Source organism: Nyctibius grandis, chromosome 2 (genome assembly GCF_013368605.1).
Source record: "Nyctibius grandis isolate bNycGra1 chromosome 2, bNycGra1.pri, whole genome shotgun sequence".
NCBI classification, from domain to species: domain Eukaryota; kingdom Metazoa; phylum Chordata; class Aves; order Nyctibiiformes; family Nyctibiidae; genus Nyctibius; species Nyctibius grandis.
The window spans coordinates 21,541,313-21,561,634 of NC_090659.1; the positions used below are offsets into that span (position 1 = coordinate 21,541,313).

Consider the following 20,322-nt stretch of genomic DNA (forward strand, 5'->3'; position numbering starts at 1 on the left):
AAAGTCTACTGATGGATTATGTATTCCTCCAGCACCACAGTCTTTTGACTTCTGCTGTGCAGAATGGCAGGCTTGAACGTAATAGTTTCTTCAGGGCCTAAAATCAATGTATTTGTGTACTTGAAGTCAAAAAGGTAGATCAATTTTTCTACCCACCTGCCTCGCACCTGAGGAAGGTCTTGGTCTACCTCTGTGCCCATGTCCAACCTAGCCTTCATGTCATTAGACCAGTCTCTTCTCACAACCTACTGATCAAGTCCCTTTCCTGCAGATGTAGAGAATGGGATACTGTTTTGCAATGGAGCTCATGATTTTAATCCCACAGGCTCAGTAATAATAGAATGGCACATTTTTTTCTTTTGGTCTATTAGCCACTTTCTAGCAGCAGTATTAGAAGTGGCTACAATGTTCTCTTCATTTTTTTTTTATATTTGGTTGTTTGTAATGCTCTGAATCAGTTACACATCTGGCATATTCCGTGCGATAATATCAAGACCTACCATATTTTAGATGGCAAAATCCAAGGTGATTGGAGAACGGATAGTCCACCAGCACTGAGGGAGGATGCCAAGGTGGGGAGCAGCATTCTTGACCTCATCACATCCCCACATGATGGTCCTGGTTAGATGTATTTTTGAAAGAGCTCCTTGCAGCCTCAGAAGCTGCCAGCCTCTCTGAGCCCAACCTCCAGCCCTACCTCAGATGCCTCCATCTCTACCTGATCCTGCAGTGGAGTCCCCACTCTCTCCTCATGTTGCAGAGCTAATCACAATATCCTCTTGTTGTCAAATCCTGTCCTCCACCTCCCTTACAAGTCTTCCACCCTTGCTCCTCCAGGAACATTGCATTGATTGAAATGCAGTGTAACCACAATCACATGCACGAACAATGCCTGCACTGCTAAAAGGAATTTCTGCCCACCCTGGATCCCCTCCTCACCTCACTGCAGTGCCTCTATCAGGAAGGCAGGCTAGCACTTCAGCTGTAGTGAGCTGGAGGCAAAAAGCAGGCTGTACTTACCCCAAAAAATAAATAATAAAAAAATCTGCCTCCACAGGACTCTGCAAAAACCCAGTGGATGCACACGGGCAGAATCAGGCATGTGGCAGCCCTAGTCCATTGCCCTGTCCTGTTCCCCTGCTGCTGAGTTACAGCTGCCCAAAGAGCACGTTTGCATAAACAGCACCTCGGTGGTCCAGGAAACTCATCCCCTTTCCTTGACACTCTGTCACTTATCGATGCCGCTGATGACCAAGGGATTACTCAGCAAAGGAGGGGCAGTGAGGATTCATTCCTTGGCTAAGGTCTCAGAGCAATGCCTCATTGCACTGCCTGTGTGGGACTGCCAAAGCAGGCTCCACGCAAGCAAAGAGCAAGGTCTGGCCACCGGTCTGCGTGGGAGCAAAGAAGGAACTGGGATCATCAACACATACATTGGTCTGGGATAGTTGCAGCAAGACCTCTAAGGCTGCTAGAATGTATATAATTTTTGTTTCAAATGACAGCTTAAAAAAAGAAGAAGCAGAAATTTATGTCAGTTTTAGCATGGAACAAGATCCACTGGTTCACAGTCCCCTGTGAAAGAAACCATTTCCTTCTCTTTATTGACAGCAGAGCACTTTCAGGTATTTTTGCCGGGAGTTTATAAACTGTTCTTACTACTGTCACATATCCTGCTCGGCTGGGAATCTGTGCAGTAAGAATAGCAATACACATAAGTATTCCCACTGCACAAACATCTTGGCAAGTGAATTAATTTGTCAGTATATAGCAAACGTACTACCTAATGAGACACAAGCCCATTTCCTGCACTTGGACTTGTGTTTCAGTATTCATGGCTGTCCAAAGCCCTTGTTCAAAGTTGATATTGTAATCACTTGGCTAGATCTATTGTAACGTAAATGCAGAAAAAACCCTATGTAATTAACCACCTTCATTAGACTACCCTTCATGCTGAAAAGGCATCCCAGAAAATCCGTAATGGACTATGAACAGTTTGACCATAATGGACTATGAACAGTTTGAATCCATCTTCTCTAAGAAGCCATTGTCAATGGAATTTCTGTCCATTCCTTACATCTCAGAGTCTGTTACTAAGATGTTTGCAGTGTCAGTGAAGTTTCTGTACAATTTTTTTTCACATCATATCTAATCATGTTAATAAAACATGAGTTTATAATCAGTTGTTACCAATCAACCACCAAAGCCTGGTCCCAAATCCTTTCTGTTATTGTTGGTCTCAGCAAATTGCTCAGAAATGCCATTTTGTTTTTTAAGAACAGTGATGATGATAACTTGCATCAATGCTGAAAAACCCTCTGTCACAGTTCAAATCAACATGAAAAAAATGGGTAGGCGGTCAGGCACAGAAGGGAAGGTTCAGTGTGAAACCAGGGGAGATGTTGAAAGGATCCCAGCTCTGGAGGTGCTAGCCAGTGATAACGTAACTGCAAACAGGCTTTTTGTCAAATGAAGTATACCAAGTGTAGTTGCCTCACAGTTCTTGGAAATATATCTTTTTAACCCTGTTAAATGTCAGTGTGTTGGTCTATATGTTGCTCTGGAGACACCTATAGCTTTCTGGGGTTAATCTGGGGTTAACTGTAATCTAGTGCTTTTATTTTTTGTGATGGTTTTATACCATAGCATATGTTGCACTAGACTTCACCGTAACATGAAATGGAGAGGGCTGCGGTTCTTTGTTCATTAGTTCATTTTTTTAATTGTTTGAACACGCTGTAGAATGATTGCATTTTGCAAGGATTTTAAAAGTGAATGTCTTGATTTTATACTCTTCTTGACAGGCAATGGTTACGGTCTGTGAGTGTAACCTCTGCTGGCACACAGGCTGCCTTGTGCGCCGAAGCCTGGCCGAATGGAAGTTCCCCAAATGCCACTGGAGTAGATGGAAATATTCTTACTAACCCTAACGCACCTTCAGTCAGGAGCCCAGGCAACAAACGCCAGGACTGAGCCTAAGAAATGAGTACATTTCATTATATGTTATTTGGGGATAGGATTCTAGAAACGTTTTTTCTGATCTGTATAATGCATAGATTGTACAGAACGCTAAATCTGCTAAAGAGATAAATACCTATTCAGTGACAAATTCTGATACAAAATTTTTTCTTTTTAATTTTTTTAATAAAAGTTTAACATCAAATGTCTAGTTTTGTTCTATTACTCACATTTTAAAAACCCAATTCTGTTCCACTGAGATGGTTTGTTTCCATTACGATGCATCATCTTGTTTCAAAAATGTGCTAGAATTTTGTTTTGATAAGGTCAAAACATTGTAGTATAATTTAAAATATTGGCTATAACATACTGTCAAATACATCTGTCATAATGATATTGAAATTCATATTTCAAGGCACTATTAAAAAAAACAAACAAAAAGTTAAGTCAAAGCAAAACTAATACCTTGTCATAACGAAACATTCATGCGTTACGGAAATGAGAAACTTAGCAGGCAATCGCTGCTGAAAATCACTGTGTCTCACCATGAAGTTCTCTGTTTCAGGCAAAACGGTGTCTTTTGTTGGAACACTGTTCAAACAACAAGCTGTGGCCAGTTCCACTTTAGTGCTTGTCACGGGGCAGAAACTACAAACCAAACCATTACTTTAAGCAAAACTGCCCTTGAACTGCCTGCCTGCAAAACTCTAATTGAAAGTAGGCAGGCATGGGCCGTCTCAGGAATATCACAGCCTCCTTTGTATTTATTTTCCAGGTTTTGCAGCAAGCAGTTTTGCGTTCGCATTCTTTCTTTCTCCGGAAAGAAAGGGAAGGAAAAAAGGAACAATGGTAAACTTTGTATCATAACCCTTATAAATTAAAAGTCATCTTAGCTTTGTTTTATGCCATGCATAGAAATTATAAAGCAGCTGTGTCCTGCAGGCAAATCTTAGGGAACTCACACATAGTCATTTAATCTGTAGCCGCTATGGGAAGCAGATGTCAGGGAAGAAGCATAGTTTCCCTTGTAGACAGTTGGTGGTCTGTAGGAGGGAGCAGTCCTTCTTACGCTGCTGGGCTGCGTCTGGTAAGGTGTGTCATTCCCACAACACTGGCTTGATGTGCACAGCAGAGCACCGCCAAGGATCGTCAAAGATGCGGAGATGAAGCCAAGGTAAAGAGCTTGACCTATCTCGTACTTCATCCCGCTGGGAAGCATGGGGTTGTAGAAATCCATAACGACGTTGTTAGTGGTCCAAGAAACAGGTACCAGGCAAACGAGACCGGCCAGGATGAAAATGATCCCCCCAGAGACCGCAATGGAGGCTTTGGCAGAAGTCCCCTTGGCACAGTGCGTGCACTTCATACCGATGACGGCAATCACGCACGCCAGCACGGAAAGGATGCAGGAAATTACCATCATGGCACGGGCAGCTTGGAGGTCACGGGGCAGTGCCAGCTGGGAGCGGTGGACTTGGCACTGGTAGATGCCGGTGCTGTGCCAGACACACTCCATCCAAAGCCCTTTCATATAGGCCACAGCTGTTATAATATTGGTGCCTACATGCGCCGTTCGCCACCAGTGTGGCAGAATAGTAGCAATTAACGTCCCAATTAGGCCGAGCAGGCTTAGAGAGAAGGCAAGTAACTGAATAGCTGACCTTGCCATGTTAATGTTTGTCCTGCCTAGTTCTCTTAATAAAGCACCTCCGCTTGAATTCCTTCGGAAAACACGGGCTTTTCTTGGAAGATATGCAGCTGTTTTACCTTGACACCTTCTGCTCTCCTAATAAAAGGTAATTGAGGAAAAAAGGAGTTAATTATTACCCAAATGCATTACCTCTCCAGCCAGTAAGGTGCATTCCAAGTGCAGTTAGTGCAATAATTAGCATAGCTATTGCTGTTAATCGTACTTTTGTGGAAGTAATGGGAAAGTAAGCTTCCCTCTTCACTTATATAAACAGTCTTCTGTTGCCCACTGGGAAGAAAACTCAAGACAATTTATGAAATGGAAAAAAATATTTTAAATGCAAATATTCCTCTTCCCAGCAGACTATTCAAAAAAACAAACATGATTTCCTTTCTAAAGCAGAGAATTAGCTAGTGTTAACACTTGGAATGAATGAGATTTATAAAGTAGGGAAGTGCAGGTTGCTTTACATGATGAAAACATTCCCAGAAGGTCATAGCAGGACTAGGAAAACAATAAGGGAGTATTTGCTCAAAGTAGGGAGCAAAGAAAGTGATTTAAAACCTGTGGAAGAGGATAACAAGTATTGGATTAAAGTTGCTTTCCTGACTTGCCAGTATTTCTTGAGGTTGAGTTTTAATAAAGCAACTCAAAGGGGAATAATTTTCATTATCGTCTGTGGAGTTTCAGCTTACGATTTTAGGTTGTGGGCAAAATGACAGCATGTGAAACCAGATGTACCTCATGGAGCTTCTGAGGAGCAACACCTTCACAGTTTAGTGGTGTATAAATTCTAGCTGAAAAAAAAGGAATAGTAACTCTTCCTTCGGTATAAATTGCAGATTAAGCAGTCTTTTCCAATGGCTGCCTTGCAAGGTCTGTTACACATCATGCATTTTGCGTGTGGGCAGAAATCTGATATTTTAATATATAAAATAACTGTTGCATCAAAATCCAACTTGGAATTCAGAAACAGAAACAAATTTAGGCTCCAGTTCTGCAAAGAGCCCTGCATGTGCTGAACGCGTGTCTGTAGAAGAAAGCATAAGTGTTTGCAGGACTGGGCCTTAGTAGGCAAAGGAAGGAAAACCATCTGGCCAAACTAATGAAGACCATTAGAAAAACAAAATAACGCAGAGGGAGAAAAGTGAAAGCTGGTTTGCATTCCTCTTATCTCGCTAATGAGGCAGGAGTGCTTGAGGTGTGCATCACTGCTGATATTTTTCTCCAGACCACGTTGCAGCATGCACCGATCTCTGCATAACAGCAGGATGGGGCGTCTCTGCGCAAAACAATCAGAATCTGCCTTAGACGTTGTGCCAAAAGAAAGGAAAAAATTGAAAAGCACAGGGATTATATGTGCTAGGCAGGACAGCAACGCAGGCTGAGAGTCTTGTACTTACATGTTTCTTTTCTTTTGTTTGGAGCGTGTCTGCTGTGCACAGACATAGGATGGGGAGGAATGCAATGTTGGACAGGATCTGCAGAGAAGTACCTAGCCCTCTGACTGGAAGGGAAAAGAAAAACCAAAGACTGGCTTTGCTTTAGTGTGACTAGTTGTAGGAAAGCATTTTCCTAATGTTAGGGCTTTTTGGCCTTTCAGATACTCTGTACATAATGCTTAAATGAAAATAACTGGGTTTATGTGGTGGTTGAAGTAATTTGCCTAATTCACAAATTGTAAGACAGATGGAGAGGGTTTTATATCAGAAATTGTTGTTCCAGGTAGGTGCTGTTGGATGTCTCTCCATTCTGCTTGGGAAGATCAAGCTGCAGGTTTCTCTCTTTGTAGCAGCTATCACAGAGTATTGCAATATGACAGGACACAGGTTAGGGCCAAGCACAGCACAGAGGAGCATAGCAAAAGTAAGCAAATAGTTATCTCCATCAGTACTGAACATTTGATCTCTATTCCCACCACATGCTGGGTAAGAGCTCTGGAAGTCCTCAATGTGTGTTTGCCTTTCAGATTATTCAAGTTTGGCTCATATATTAAACATAAGGAAAATTAAGCAGTATTTTCCTGTTTTACATTACTGATCGTTTCCTGTAAGGCATATTATTGTTGTATCTAAGCATGCCACACACCCTAGAGAAATTATCCTGCTAATACCCCTCCAGGATCAGGGAGATCTAGACATGGCTTTGGGGCACAGCAGGAGGACGAGGGACCTATCAAGGTCACACAGGAACTGGAAATGGAGCTCGGGTCTCCCAAGCCCTAAACCCAGCACCACCTTTCACATCCCTGGTCTCTGCCTGGTCTGGTAGTCCCCCACTCCCTTGGTATTTTGCCCTGTGCAAATGAGTGGAACCTGAGATTATACTCTATCCAATTACTCAGCCCTCACATTATATCTGTATATTGCACACCATTCAGAAGAGTGCTCTAGGTTACTCTTGCATGTTTGCAAATAGGCTTTCAAGGTCAGACATCAGGCTTTGCAGCTAATCCCAGGGAGAACCGGATATAAAAGGTAAATGTGATTTACACTACCAGTCACGAGAAATGGACTCCCAATTTAATGGAGGTCAGAATACTCCAGGGCTTGGCCAGCTATTTTTAGATGTCATTAAGGTGTTATTTTTAAACATTAGCCATTAAGAGCCTTCTAATTTAAGAAACTGGTGTTAATTAGCCCCACTTGCTTGGCGTCATGTTTTCCATGTGCCTTTCTCAGTGGATGCCAGCTGCCCCTGGTGCTCAGTAATGCTTTAACTACCATGGACCAGCCTTCTCCTCTCTGCTCACAAGTAGCAGAACCAGCAGTAACTTAACACGTTTATCTCCAAGAACATCAACGGCCTTGATAAAATGTCTCACCTTACAGCTTTGTTCCCAACAGATTAGGCGAGGAACATGACCACCGCAGCAGGATCAGGTGAGCATCTGGCTGGATGTTTCTCATGGGCTGACCTAGTTAAACACAAGAATGAAAACGAGCCATTTTTTTCTGTGTGGGTTGTGTTCATTAATATTTTTTTAGAAAGTAAGGCAGCCGGAGCCAGCCTTTGTGGGGCAGTGAAGAGGGCAGCTGTCCGCGGTAAAAAATGATGACGGTTGGTAAAATGGCTGCTTACTTCTAAGGGGAGCCAGTAGCATTACTGCCCAGTGCACAGCTGCCACAGAAGGCAGAGACAGATTTCTCAGATGGAGCACACTGCTGTAATGGCTTGTCTCTGCCTTTGGCTTGCTCAGCCAGTTGCCCACGTCTCAGCTGCTGTGGAGTACGTGAGATGCAAGCTTCTTCTTTCAGGGGAAGACTCTTTTAGCTGCAGTGGTGTCTGTTTGCACCCCCTCCGGCAGCAACACCAACAACCTTCCAGGCTCTTGTCCAAGCCCATCATCTCAGATAAATCATTTTGTCTTCATCCTTTTGGTGCAGTTTGACCTGTACCACTGAGAAACTTTGAGCCAGCTGAGCTGAACCCCTGCAGCAGACCTGGCTTAATGAGTGCTCTTACTTTGCTGGCCTACATGAGATGATGGATCCCAATGTCAAGGCTCCATAACTAGACCCAGAAAAGAGCAGGACAGTGGGCATGCTTAGCCTTCATGACCTTCAAAGCCCATCTAAGCACTGACTGATTGTAAAATGATGTGAAAATTTGTGAAGAGAAACTGTGAAACTTTTGAATTTCCTTGCTCTGCCAGTTCACGCCAGCTTTATCTTTATGAGCACAAGTGATGGAAAGACAACTTTTCCATACAAACTTTAGTTTTGCCTAATGGCTGTGTTGTACAGGAATGGCCATAGCTGGGATAAATCCTTGGTTGTGTTTTCCACTGGGCCGTATCACAGCTGCATTAGACTTGGGAGACATGGCTCCAAAGTAAGCTCCAAATAAACAGCAGAACCTGATGTCACTAATCTGGGTATTTACCCAGGATTAAATGACAGATGCATGTTTTACTGCTGTCTCTTTCATTGTTTCTCATTTTACTATTTCCCTACCCGTATCGGTCTTATCCTTTTGTTTCCAAACCTTTTCTCCAGACCTGTGAATTGCTTCTTCTCATGCAGACTATGGCCGTGGTGCCCCTCGTCCAGTTCTGCCAAAGAATTTTAAGTCAGTAATTTCAGTATTACTCTGTGCACCCTTACCAACCTATGTTTTCACTTCAGCCCCTCAAATTCTGCACCAGTTCTCTGAAAAACGCCAAAAAAATGGCCGTTTCAGCCTCTGCACAGGGAGTGCAAAGTGACGCGATGCAGTGATGTCCTTTACAGATAGCCTTACCAGCTGCAGACCAGTGCAGACTCAGGCCTGAGGTACTCCCGGTTGTGGACCTCAGCTGATCCAGTCCCTTGACTATACACTTATGTTACGTGTTTGCTTAATCTTGCACAACCTGAATGATTAAGGTTGGGTCCATATTTAAGTGCCACCAGGATCAAAGCTTTAAGGCATGCTCAGGTTTGCCAGATGGCAAGTGAGGTTACCCGCTCCAACACTGTGAGTTCAGCCACTTCCCCTCCCCAGGCCCTTTCATTGCTAACTCCTGCTGAAATGTTTTTAGGGAAAAACATTGGCTGGCGCTTTGCACTCAGTAAGAAGAGATGTCTCCTTGTATGTGGGTGTGGGTGGGTAGATCTGAGGGGAAATAAGGCTCGCAGCAAAATTCTTCTTCTTCTTGCCCCCACTCTTCATTTTTTTTAAAGAAGAGATTAGGAAATCAATAAAAGTTTGAAAGGCACATTGTAACCAACCCTGATCCTACACCTACTCCCACCCCCTCTCTGTGAAAAAAGTCCTTGCGGCAAAGGCTGACATCGATCACTGCAGCGCAGCTGCTGCTCCGCCAGATGTGCAGGAGGAGGCTTAACCCCTCCTCAGATCCACAAATCCTCCAGGACTTTCCCCGTGCAGCACTATTCGGTCATAACTGGCCTTCTGCTGCCTCGTTGTTTCCTTCTGCACGGATGAGATCCTTCTCACAAGCACCAGGGCAATCTGTCTGCACAGCTTTTCAGGTGTCTGTCTTGGCTAGGGGTGCTGTCAGCCGCCAGTGGTACTGCCATTCATTTCGTGGCTTGTTCTTACCTGAGGCCAGTCATACATTACCTCTACATTAAAATTATCTCGCTTTGAAATACTCTTGAGTGGACCCCACGTTTTTTTTTCTATCAGTCACAGAAGTATTTAACTTTTGGGAGTCTGTTATTTGGGGTTTTTCTAGATGTGCAAACCAAAAGATTCATCTTCACTGTGAAATTACGTAAAAGTCAATAGACATGGAAAAACTAGAAAGCCCACAAAGGAAAAACGTTCAGGTCCACATTTTGATCCAATAATTTTACTTGCCAAATTTTGGACTCTTGTCACCTCAGTCCTCCAGATAGTCAGTGGCTGAGGTAGGTACCTTCAGAGAGAGGTTTAGATCACTACTGGGATGAATCGCCCTCAAGGGCTGCTACCTGCTTTTCGGGCTTGATAGGGCATCTGGGAGGAGCGGGTCTCCTCACCGAGGTGCTCCAGGAAGTGCCTGATCCCAGGCCTCAGGGACAAGGACTGCAAGACAAAGCAGTTTGCATGGTGTGAAGAGGCAACAGGGTTAAGGGATGAAGGGACACTAACCAGAAATGGTTAGTGTGTGTGTATATATTTCCAAACTTGTACGATTAGATATTTCTGAAAGTGTTCATCTGGACTAGACCTTTCAAAAGAGTCATGTGATTGCGAGCAGCTTGGGTCTTGGCGGTTGAGCTTGAAAAACCTTTGAATGTTCAACTCTACAGTAGTCGGATTTAAGCTCTAAGAACTGGGAAACTTAAAATCATTTTTCATATGTATAACTGGGTCTCAATGTCCACCCATAAAATCTGTGGTATGGAAGGACAAAATTATCTGAGAGTTAAACTGTAATTATATTAAAATGATTGATGTGTTCAGAGAGAGGGATATACGCATATAACTGTTTGACTGGCATGTGAACAAAAGCTTTTGTGCTTGGACCACTTGCAGCTCACATGATCTCATTTTTTACTGCATGTAGTCAAGGTTATTAGTTTTGAATGATAATAAACATCCACGATGTGGTAGGGGCTCATCTGTATAGTATAACATAGAGGCGGATATGATGAATGGTACGTTTATAAAGTGTACTCTACGTGCAATGTGGCTACTTAATTCTGCCCTTTATTTATAGTATTAATGTCTTAAAAGAGCATTGTAGCAAATATACATGATAAACCTTCATTTCTTTTCAGAAAGTCAATCCTTTCACTGAAATTGGTTTACTGAATCTAGGAGGTGTTTGTTTGCCTATGGGACACTGGTAGATGAGTCAGCTTAACATGCTAGAAGTAACAGGCTCTTTTCTTACATGTTGACTGTAGTTTTGGAAGAAACTCTGCTGGAGTTATTAGTACCTGTCTGGGTAATCTTATTTTGAATCTGTCTGCAAACACAGAAGTGTTATGAAGTACTGTGTATGTACATGATAAAACAGCCCTTTTTCCTTTAGAGCCCATCCCTCGTTCGGGCTAGAGGAATGGGTTGTATTCAGGGAAGTGAGATGAACAAGGCTGCTATCAGGGGTGTTTTATCCACATTATTCCCAAAGCTCTTGAGGAGCGTCAGGCAAACCACAGGTGCCAGATTTCATTTTCAGGGGGTACCAAACATGACAAGCATAACAATTAAGAAATTCTGTGGAAGGCGGGACAAGGTAATGTGCTACAAAATACTCAGTACTATGAAAATCAGGTACATGGTTCCACTTGACAAACACTAAACACTGGGTGACATTTCTGATCATTTTGGCTTTTCTTCTCCACATGCAAAATGGAAATAATTTCAACTGAGGGTAAATTCATCAGTGTTTGAAACACTGATGTTTGACAGTGAAACCACGAAGCCATTGCTCTAAACTTAGTATAGCATTTTATTGTAAGCTAGTATACAGGGAAAAGGCAAGATAAGAGTTTATCTCAGTATTTATGTGTGGTATTGGTACACAAACAAATTTGTGCAAAATAAGGAGAAGTGGGAGCTGAAACTCTAATTGTTTGTGTACCAGTGTCTCTGTGGACCCTTTTCTTCCAGAATAAAAGTAGCCAAATCACCATCAGAAAGTCTTGCCGTAGCCTTGTGTTGGAAACAACCATACCCATTTTTGGAACACGATCTGCTGGAACCAGGGAAAGTCTGTGCGTAGGCTGGCCTTTTATCAGGCCCTCAGATTAAAAGGCCACCACATCTGCAGAAAGGATTGCAGCTGGAATGACGCAGAACTTATGGGGGGGCTCTGTGCCCTGGGGAATTCTTGTCTACAAGTGTGAGAAGGTAAATTAATCGCTGCCCAGTCAGATTACGAAAGCCTAACAGATAAATCAGAGTATTTATTACCCAGGAATACTGTGAGATGTTGGAGCTATTTTAGACCGAAAGTCAGAAGCCTTTGGGCCAGGCTCTCAGCTAGCATAAATCCATGCACTGTCACTCAGTGAAGGGAAAGGAGCTACACCAATTTACACCGACACAGCATTTGGTTTCTGGGATCTCAGGAGGCAGAGGTTTTGATCTCTGTCCCCCCGTTCGCATGCGTGCAGCTTGCTGGGTACCTATTGTATCTGAGTTATTATAATTTATCAGCGGAAACCGTTGTGCTTGCACAACCTGCCAGTTGCACGACTGTTTCCCTCCAGATTATTTTGGGATGATTTTGCCCAGTCAGTTTTTAAATGACTCAAGCCTTGCAGTTTCTAACATTTCCTGTGGCGGACTGCTCTACAGTCTGCTATACTTCACAGTTCAGAAATACACCCTGAGAGCCAAACTAAATTCTCCTACTCTTTTCTCCCAGCCATATTTCCTTGAATCAGCCTAAACAAATTACCTCGTTAATGCATATGCTCTGCAAATACCTATTGAGAGTTATCATACCTTTTTTGTTATCCGTGTCTCACCTGGGCTCTCTCCCTCTTCCCCTTCTGCCCCCCGCTCTCGTACTATTTACATTACTTAATAGTGCTTAAAATAGTTTTCAGCCCAATTTAATTTCATCTTTGTTGCAAGGCTCTGTGATGCATTGCGCTTTACGCTGTCTTTTCTCCTTCAGCCATTACGTAGACTGATCTCAGAAAGGGATTGTGCTGCTCAGACTGGTATCGACCCTCTTATTGAAAAATCTTCATGTTTATTGCTCCTGGTCAGCATTGTCCTATGATGCAGGTGGTTTCAGAAACCTCCTTCCAAATAGTTGAACCATTACTTTGTTAAAGAGTGAAACAAAATTTACCAAGTTGCTGGTAGAGTAACCTGCTAGGTGTCCACATCTTCCTCTCATTCCCAGAACTGCTGATGGCTTTCCAGAGGCCATGGCTAGCAGCACAGCCAGCCCTCCCCTCCCGACCCCCCACCTCCGGGCTCAGTCCTGGGGGCGTTAGCAGTCCCACATGGAGAGGCCGGTGCTCTGTTGTTGAAAGATCTAAGGGAGAAAATACGCTCCATCGCAAAACCTGAAATAAGATCGGGGCTGCCATGCTTCAGTCAGCAGCCACAAAGCGGAGGAGGAGGGGGAAGGGGAAGGCCATTTGCTGGATCTGAGCTAAGCTGCCTGGAGTCAGAGGGATGTCTCCCTGTGATTTCCATACACGCGAACTCAGGGCACCCTTTGCCTCTCCCTTCTGCCTCTCTCTTGGCCCAGTAAGCTTTCATCCCAATTGCTCACAGCCACATGGGCATTCGCAGTCCATTCACATTTTTTATTCTATTTGTTTGCCTTTTTTGCGTCCCAAGTTTCTGCTGGGAAGACTCCCAGACAGAAGTCTCTGAGCAGCGCATCCTATCTGCGCTATATGTGTATGTTGCACAAACTGCACCTAGCCTGGATAGATGGCCAGCACAAGGGGCTGGAGCCACCTGTGCTGCCTGGGGCATTCACATACACATGATGCCCCTTGCCCAGCTTTGGCAGACCACAGGGCTGTGGCTGGTAACGCTGCTGCAAGTGCACTTCTGGACAGACATTCAGCAGCCCCAGATCAACAGCCAAACATCCCCATCCTTGCTTACACAACATCTGTGTGCACTGAAGACATATCTGAGAATAGGTTTGAACTTGCTTGTGTTGGTGTAAAGGGAGAGCAGCTCCCCCAGAGTCCATCCCATAAGGAGGTGATACATCGGAATCAAACCCGATACAAAGATCTCCTTCTCCCTTAGGTGTTTGCCTTTGGACTTGTGAGACACTCGTGGAGATTTTACTTTAGGTCCTCACACTTGCATACCTTAATGGGAGACATATTTTATTCCCAGGCTGACTTAGGCCCATTAACAAACAAGCTGACAGATGAATAACAGAGAGCTCAAAATGCTCGTGACTTGCTGCGCAATACCCGTGGCACTAAATGTAATGTTAAAATTGGTGGAAGCACTGGCTTCAAAGTGTCATCTCTCCTTTGAGCTGGGCATGTGTGGGAGTTCTCACTGCCACACTTTGACTTGTATTTGCTTTGATAGCTATGTCTTTGGTCGTGTGTGAAATTCTCCCCACACTTTTATTTGTCTTTCAGGACAGTATCAGAATAAATAAGACCGTCGGCCACAAACTCATTTGTCTTTCCTGTAGCTCTCAGAGTGCTGTAATTATTTAACTTAAAGCTTTCACACTCTTACAACTCTCATAAAGTAGTTATTTAACTTGTGATATTTTCTCCCCAGCTGCGATGATTTAATCTAGCCTGGGTTTTGAAAGACTCAGCCAGGAAAATCCCAGAGCACAGTACAGCTCATTTATAAGGATCAGCATTTCTGCAATACCAAGCCTGCGCTGCACTCTACATCTGTCTTATCTAAACACTACCATCACACTGTATTTAGGTTTTCACGGTAAGTTAAACCACGACACGTAGATTGGAGAAAGTCATACATCTGGCCTGGAAAGATCATTCTGTATTTTAAACATTTTGTGGAACAGCTCCGTATTATTAATTCAGGTAGAGCACATTTGTTATGGGAGGTTTAGTTCTCTTGGCAGCGAGGGGGAAGCACTGTGGTCTCTTTACCACAGAAGTCCTTACTTCTCAAAAAAAAACCCCAAATTAAGTCAGTTCCCTAACTATATAAATCATAGCCTTTCATAAGCATCACCAAACTATTCTGATGTGAGAATTGTGTTATAACACAGGTGAAATTCTCTTTCTTTCCCAGTGATGACTTTCACACATAAGTGAGAAAAGAGCCAAAATAACTCAGCAACACAACAGTGATGTTTTATATTTCAAAACCGAGCCCTCTGAATTCCACAGCCAGGAAATTCTTATGATTAAGATGCCTCTTACAGACATTAAATACCCAATATAGTTTATGTTGCTTATTAATGGTCAACAAGAATACTTTAAAGTTTATATTTAATGCAGAAATTGCAAGTATAAACTTCTCCCACTACATATATTTGCTATTGCTGAGCTAACATTGAAAGACACGTACTAACTTTTTAAATTTCCTGACTTTTATGATTGCTCAATTTTTCAACCTTAACATTATTTTGAAACTAGGATTGTGTAAAATTTTCCCCAAGAGACTAAGAGAACTATGTGCTTTTGAAACATTGCCTTTCTGTAGCTAATTTCCCTGGTTTTGTTGGTTTTTTTTTTCCAACTGAAAATCTCAAAGACAGGAGCAAAATCGAAGGACCGCTACAATAATCAAGTGTGTTTCTAGTACCCTGGTGCCTTAACTTTTCTGTATTTGCTGGGTGTTCGTTCTAAGGTGCAGGTGTACATCTGCTATGGATCACAGCCCTGTCCAGGAAAGCATGTGACATCACTAGAACCACTCACATGTCTAAGGTGAAGCACTTGCTTAAATGCTTTCCCGGATTGGAGAATATCTTTAGAGATATTGAAACTTGAAAGGAAATTGAATTTAATTTTCCTATCAATGCATGTGGGATTTAAACAGGTGACGAATTACGTCTAATGGCTGCTAGCGTGCGTATTCCCTGAACATGAGTGGGAAATTAATCCTTTCTGCCTATACGGAATTGTAAAGTAGCATAATAAGTAAGAGAAACTGTGTTCATTTAAAACAAAACACAGGTCATTCTCAGTTTGTATCCAGATTGTTTTGCATCTCAAGTTAAGGATTTGTTTCTGTGCCCGCTGCTGGCTGGTTTTCTGAGGGTGAGCAGATGGTGGGAACTCATTTATTAGCTGGTCTTTTTAGGTGAAAATTCTCCCCTTGTGAAGGGGCTTAGCAGACCTGTACAATATTTAAACCCCCTTAAATAGGATTAAATAGTGTCTGAAGGCCAATGCTGGCTCTCTACAATGAGACGGCTTTTTACCCTTCATCAGCTGAACATGAAATCTGCAAGCGAAGGAAGGTCAATGTCCCTCAATCCAACTCGGATGAACTGCAGCACAGTGCAGTGCCAGCAGGCACCTGCTGCTCAGACAGTATGCCATCCTCTTCCCAGCAAGAAGGGACTGGATGCTCTACACCTGTCTGTGATAAACTGTTTTATGGCTAACCTTAAATGACACAAGGGTCTACACCTAGAGCAGGTGTGTTAACCACAGGAAGTCACCTATGACTAAGAGCTGCAGTGGAAAACCCGTATCTTTTTAAACAAGGACAAATCATTTGTGCTACAAAAAGCACAAAACCTTGTGGAAGCAATGGTCTTCCAAAGGGCTCAGCATCACACAGGAGAAAATAATTCGCACTGCTGGTAGCCTGGTTTTCAAAAATATGTACAATGACGGGTTTATTTAATTTGGAAATTACTGGGTGACGCAGGTTTGTTTCCTTTGAATATGTGTCTCCCTAAACCATGTGCCAGCATCTTTTCCTGTGCTGATGAATGTATCTAGTTTAGGTGCTGAAAGGAACAGGAGACACTTTTACTGTGTCCCAAAGAATGGGAAATACCATTTCATAGGTTTGTTTTTCATTCATTTAGGTGCCATCTGCTTGACCGCTGCAGATGCCTCTGTAAATATCTGCAAAGGAAGGACCTTACGGTAACTAGAGGCTGCTGATATACCGTGCCCAGCAGCCAGAGCCAATGGAAATAGACCTGATGTTCTGTATCTCTGTTTTCATTTCTTTCTTGTTCCAGTGTAGCTGCAGACTTTTTCCCTGGCTCAGACCTGAGCAGTGCCAGCAGCTGGTCTGGGTGAGCTGCAGCCCTTGGAGAGCCCTGCCTTGAGTGGGCTGGAAGGTCTGCAAGGGGAGCACGCGGTGGCCGGGATCCTCCTGTCCCTGGGAGCAGCAGTGCCCTCCCCGCTCTCCTGCAGCCGACTGTGCTTCGGGAGGCAGCGGAGGTGACTCCTCATCTGCTCCCAGGGAAGGAAGAGAAACCTCCCATGCTCCAGGTGCTGTCGGGCTGGCTAGTGAGAAGCCAGGGGCATTGGCAGCTCCTCAAGGCAAGGGCAGTAAAAGCACTGCATGGCCCTGGGATGACATGTGAGAGTCAGCTAGAGTAAGGAATGTTTTTTTTTCCTTTTTGCCAAACTAAAAGGTTTTTAAGACCTTCCACTTCTTCCTTTATTTTTAAAGGAAAAAAAAAACAAAACAACCACCCCTCTTTCTTTCTCCAGTCTCTCGCTGCCCTGCAGAATGAAGGTGTTGTTTCCAAGCAGCGTACCCCAACGTGGAGCATGTTTTCCTGTGGTAGAGTTTATTTTCAGTGTCAGCTACTACAATGACTCGAGGACTTGACCATTACAGCATCACTGTCTTATTAGTATTATTATTACTGGTCTCTTACTACTATTTCCAAGGTGGCAATATACTTTTCAGAGGCAGACACACCTTCTGAGGACTTTATCAGTGCCCATTACAGAGATGGAAAAAGCCAAATGTTAGTCTGACTGAGACTAACACAGCAATTAACCCACTGGCTCTTCCTTGATGCAGCGATTCATATTGATGAAAGCTCCAGACCTGCTGGCTCCAAGGAGTTACTTTTACTGTACCAGCTTTTCACATGTAATAAAAAGTATAGCCACATGAGAAAGTGAACTTATCTGCGTACCCCCAGGTTTCAGAGAGCAAAAGACTTCTAAACCAAGCGATGTGATTAGGAGAAATAAGGAAATGAAATCACTTAATGGGAATGTGCAATGCATAGAAGGCATCAATAAATAGTTCCCAGGAGTTATCAAGGGCTGTTTAATGCTTTTTGGACCTAAACTATCTAATCTCTACCCTTTCTGTTTTATTTGTCCTCCATTCTACCTCGTATCACTGGAATATCATGCACCCTGTGAAGATCACAGCAGCTGCTTGGTCCCAGGATGCAAGGTACGGTAAAAGTGTCAAGTTTTCTTTATGTTACGTATCAGATTCTCCATGAGAAATCCCTGGCTCTCCACAACTGCTTTGAAGCCTTATTAAGGATATGGATATAAGCCCGTTTCCACACGCACAAAGTTACTTTCCTTTTCCTGGGGCTTAATATATGCTATGGAATAACCATCCTCCAGGATTGCCCAGTAGCAGTAGTTCATCTGGATGCTGATAGATAAAGCAGTGCAGTGCGGTGGGCTGTATGGCTGCTGAATCATTCAAAAAAGTGTTTATTGCAAAAGAGAAAGGAGGTAATAAAAGCCTACAGGCCCTCTTGGTGACATCTGTGTGACCTCGCTGTGATTAATATCTGAATCTGTCCCTAGATGTTTTCTGACTTACCTAACTGGGTTTCTTTCACTACAGAAATGGGACAAATAAACAAAGATAGAAAACTGTCCGTCCTGAATTCAGTACCCACTGAAGTTACCATTCACTTGAATGAGTCCTGGGCCAAGATTTTCATTCTGGGTGGTGTAAATTGTTCTGTTCAGTGTTGACAAGAATAAACTTTCAGAGGACATGATCGGTAGGGTGAATGCCAGCCGACCTCAGCTGATGAAAAACTCAGAGAGGAACAAACAAAAGACATGATTTGGGCTAGCAGATGATTTTAATGCAAGGTAGCATTAAGCAACATCAATTTTCAGCCCTTTTTGTTTGGTGATGTCTACCTGAGCAGAGGAAGGTATGCCAGTAATCAGCAGTGCATGTTAGCTCATGCCTCTGAACCCCTGTTACACAGTTAGGACTCTTTCATTGCAACATTTTAGTTTTGACCCTTAATAGAACCCTATATTCAGCTAGGAGGATGGTCTGTCTACTGGTATTTATCATTACTGGAAAAAAGTCCAAATGCTTTTATGTGGGCAAAAGTCCTACTTGTTTCAGTGGAAGCTGAGACAGGGTGAGGAAAGTTGAGGAGGGCTTCAGGCTTTGCCCTGTTTGCCAGAAGATCAAAAGAGATTATCTATGGAACTGAGAAAGTTTTACCAGATACTGCAAACACCTCATCTAATTTTAATCAGCCTGAATTCTGAAGTCAGGGTATCCTTACACTTAATAATACTGTATGCCACCAATATGTCTGGTGATGGGATCACACCAAATCCTGTGTCTGAAGACATCTAATTTGGGAGATTTAGGTTATGGTTTAGACCCAGTTTATAGGTTAAGTGTGTATCTCAATATATAGAAGTCTCTTTGTGCAAGTTTTTCTCATTCTTTGGCTCAAAAAATGTTTTATATACGAATATAAAAAATTATATTGAGTTAGATCAAAGATCCATCTACTCTTGTAGTCTGTCCCAGCAGTGCCAATAGCTGAGGTTTAGGAAAGACAGTAAAAATAGGAAAAGCATATAGCATTGCTTTTCCAGAATACTGTCCCTGCAAGCTGATGATCACAGATTTCTTGACCCTGAAATGTTATCTTAGTGTTTCCCCTTAATGACTTTTTCTTTCATTATTTTGTCCAATTACTTTTTGAACCCATGCAAGTATTTAGTATAAAATGTCCTGTGGCAGAAGGTAGAACACTTTTTTCTTAATGTTTTGAACCTGCTATATCCTAGTTTCATTGTATTACCCTTTCTTCCTATATTAGGAAAGTCATTCACTGTTTAATGTCTCTGTGCTGCTCATCACCTTGTAATATAGATGCAACTGTGAGGACAATCCAAAACCACAGAGTTCAGATCTACATGACATCAGGAGATATAGAATGGTTTGGCTTTTCATAGTGAAGCTGCATTTCCACCTATTTCCATTTTCCACCATTTCCCATCTATGCAACCTGCAGTTCTCAGCATAATAAAACATAACAAGCAAGAGTTCTTGGCAAATGGAGGTAAGTTATTTAATGCCTGTTGAGAATTTGTCCCCATAGGTTTAATAAATGCTTTCATTCAATAAATGTATACTCAGCTTTAAGAAACATGGAAAACTACAGGGTTTTTGCATCAATTGCCAAGATAATAATAATCTGGCAAGTAACTGTTTACTCAAAGTAGTAAAAGGCCAGTGAAGCCAAGACTCACTGTTACCACTATAATAAATATTATTTGCTGGTGACCACCAGTCTTCAGTGAAAATTTCAGGTGCCTCTGGCATTTTTCAATTTTTGCTAAGTGCCAGGGGACTCAGGGTCCAGCTCGCTGCTCTTTCTCACAGTGAGTTTTATCTGATTGCAAATTAGTCTCAAAAGACTTGAGTCTAAGCAAAAAACAACACTCGCTACAGAACAGCAGCAGGATCTGATCCTGTGTTGCTGGTCTCTAAATGATTTTTGAGGAGCTGGCACCAAGGCTTTACATATATCTTTAAAATGCTGGAGGTCTGGGTTTATTACAAAATGTTGTTTTAAAAAA

At 42.8% G+C, this 20,322-nt stretch overlaps 1 protein-coding gene across 1 annotated transcript; it reads right to left on the reverse strand.

Annotated features, from left to right (window-relative positions):
• Window positions 1–3,916: 3,916 nt before the first annotated feature.
• CLDN14 (claudin 14) lies at window positions 3,917–4,627 on the reverse strand. The gene has a single exon (XM_068395222.1). The coding sequence runs from the start codon at window positions 4,625–4,627 to the stop codon at window positions 3,917–3,919; it is 711 nt and encodes a 236-aa protein (XP_068251323.1).
• Window positions 4,628–20,322: the final 15,695 nt, after the last annotated feature.

Coding starts and splice junctions, on each gene's coding strand:
- CLDN14 (XM_068395222.1), bottom strand. CDS start 4,627: ATGGCAAGGTCAGCTATTCAGTTACTTGCCTTCTCTCTAAGCCTGCTC.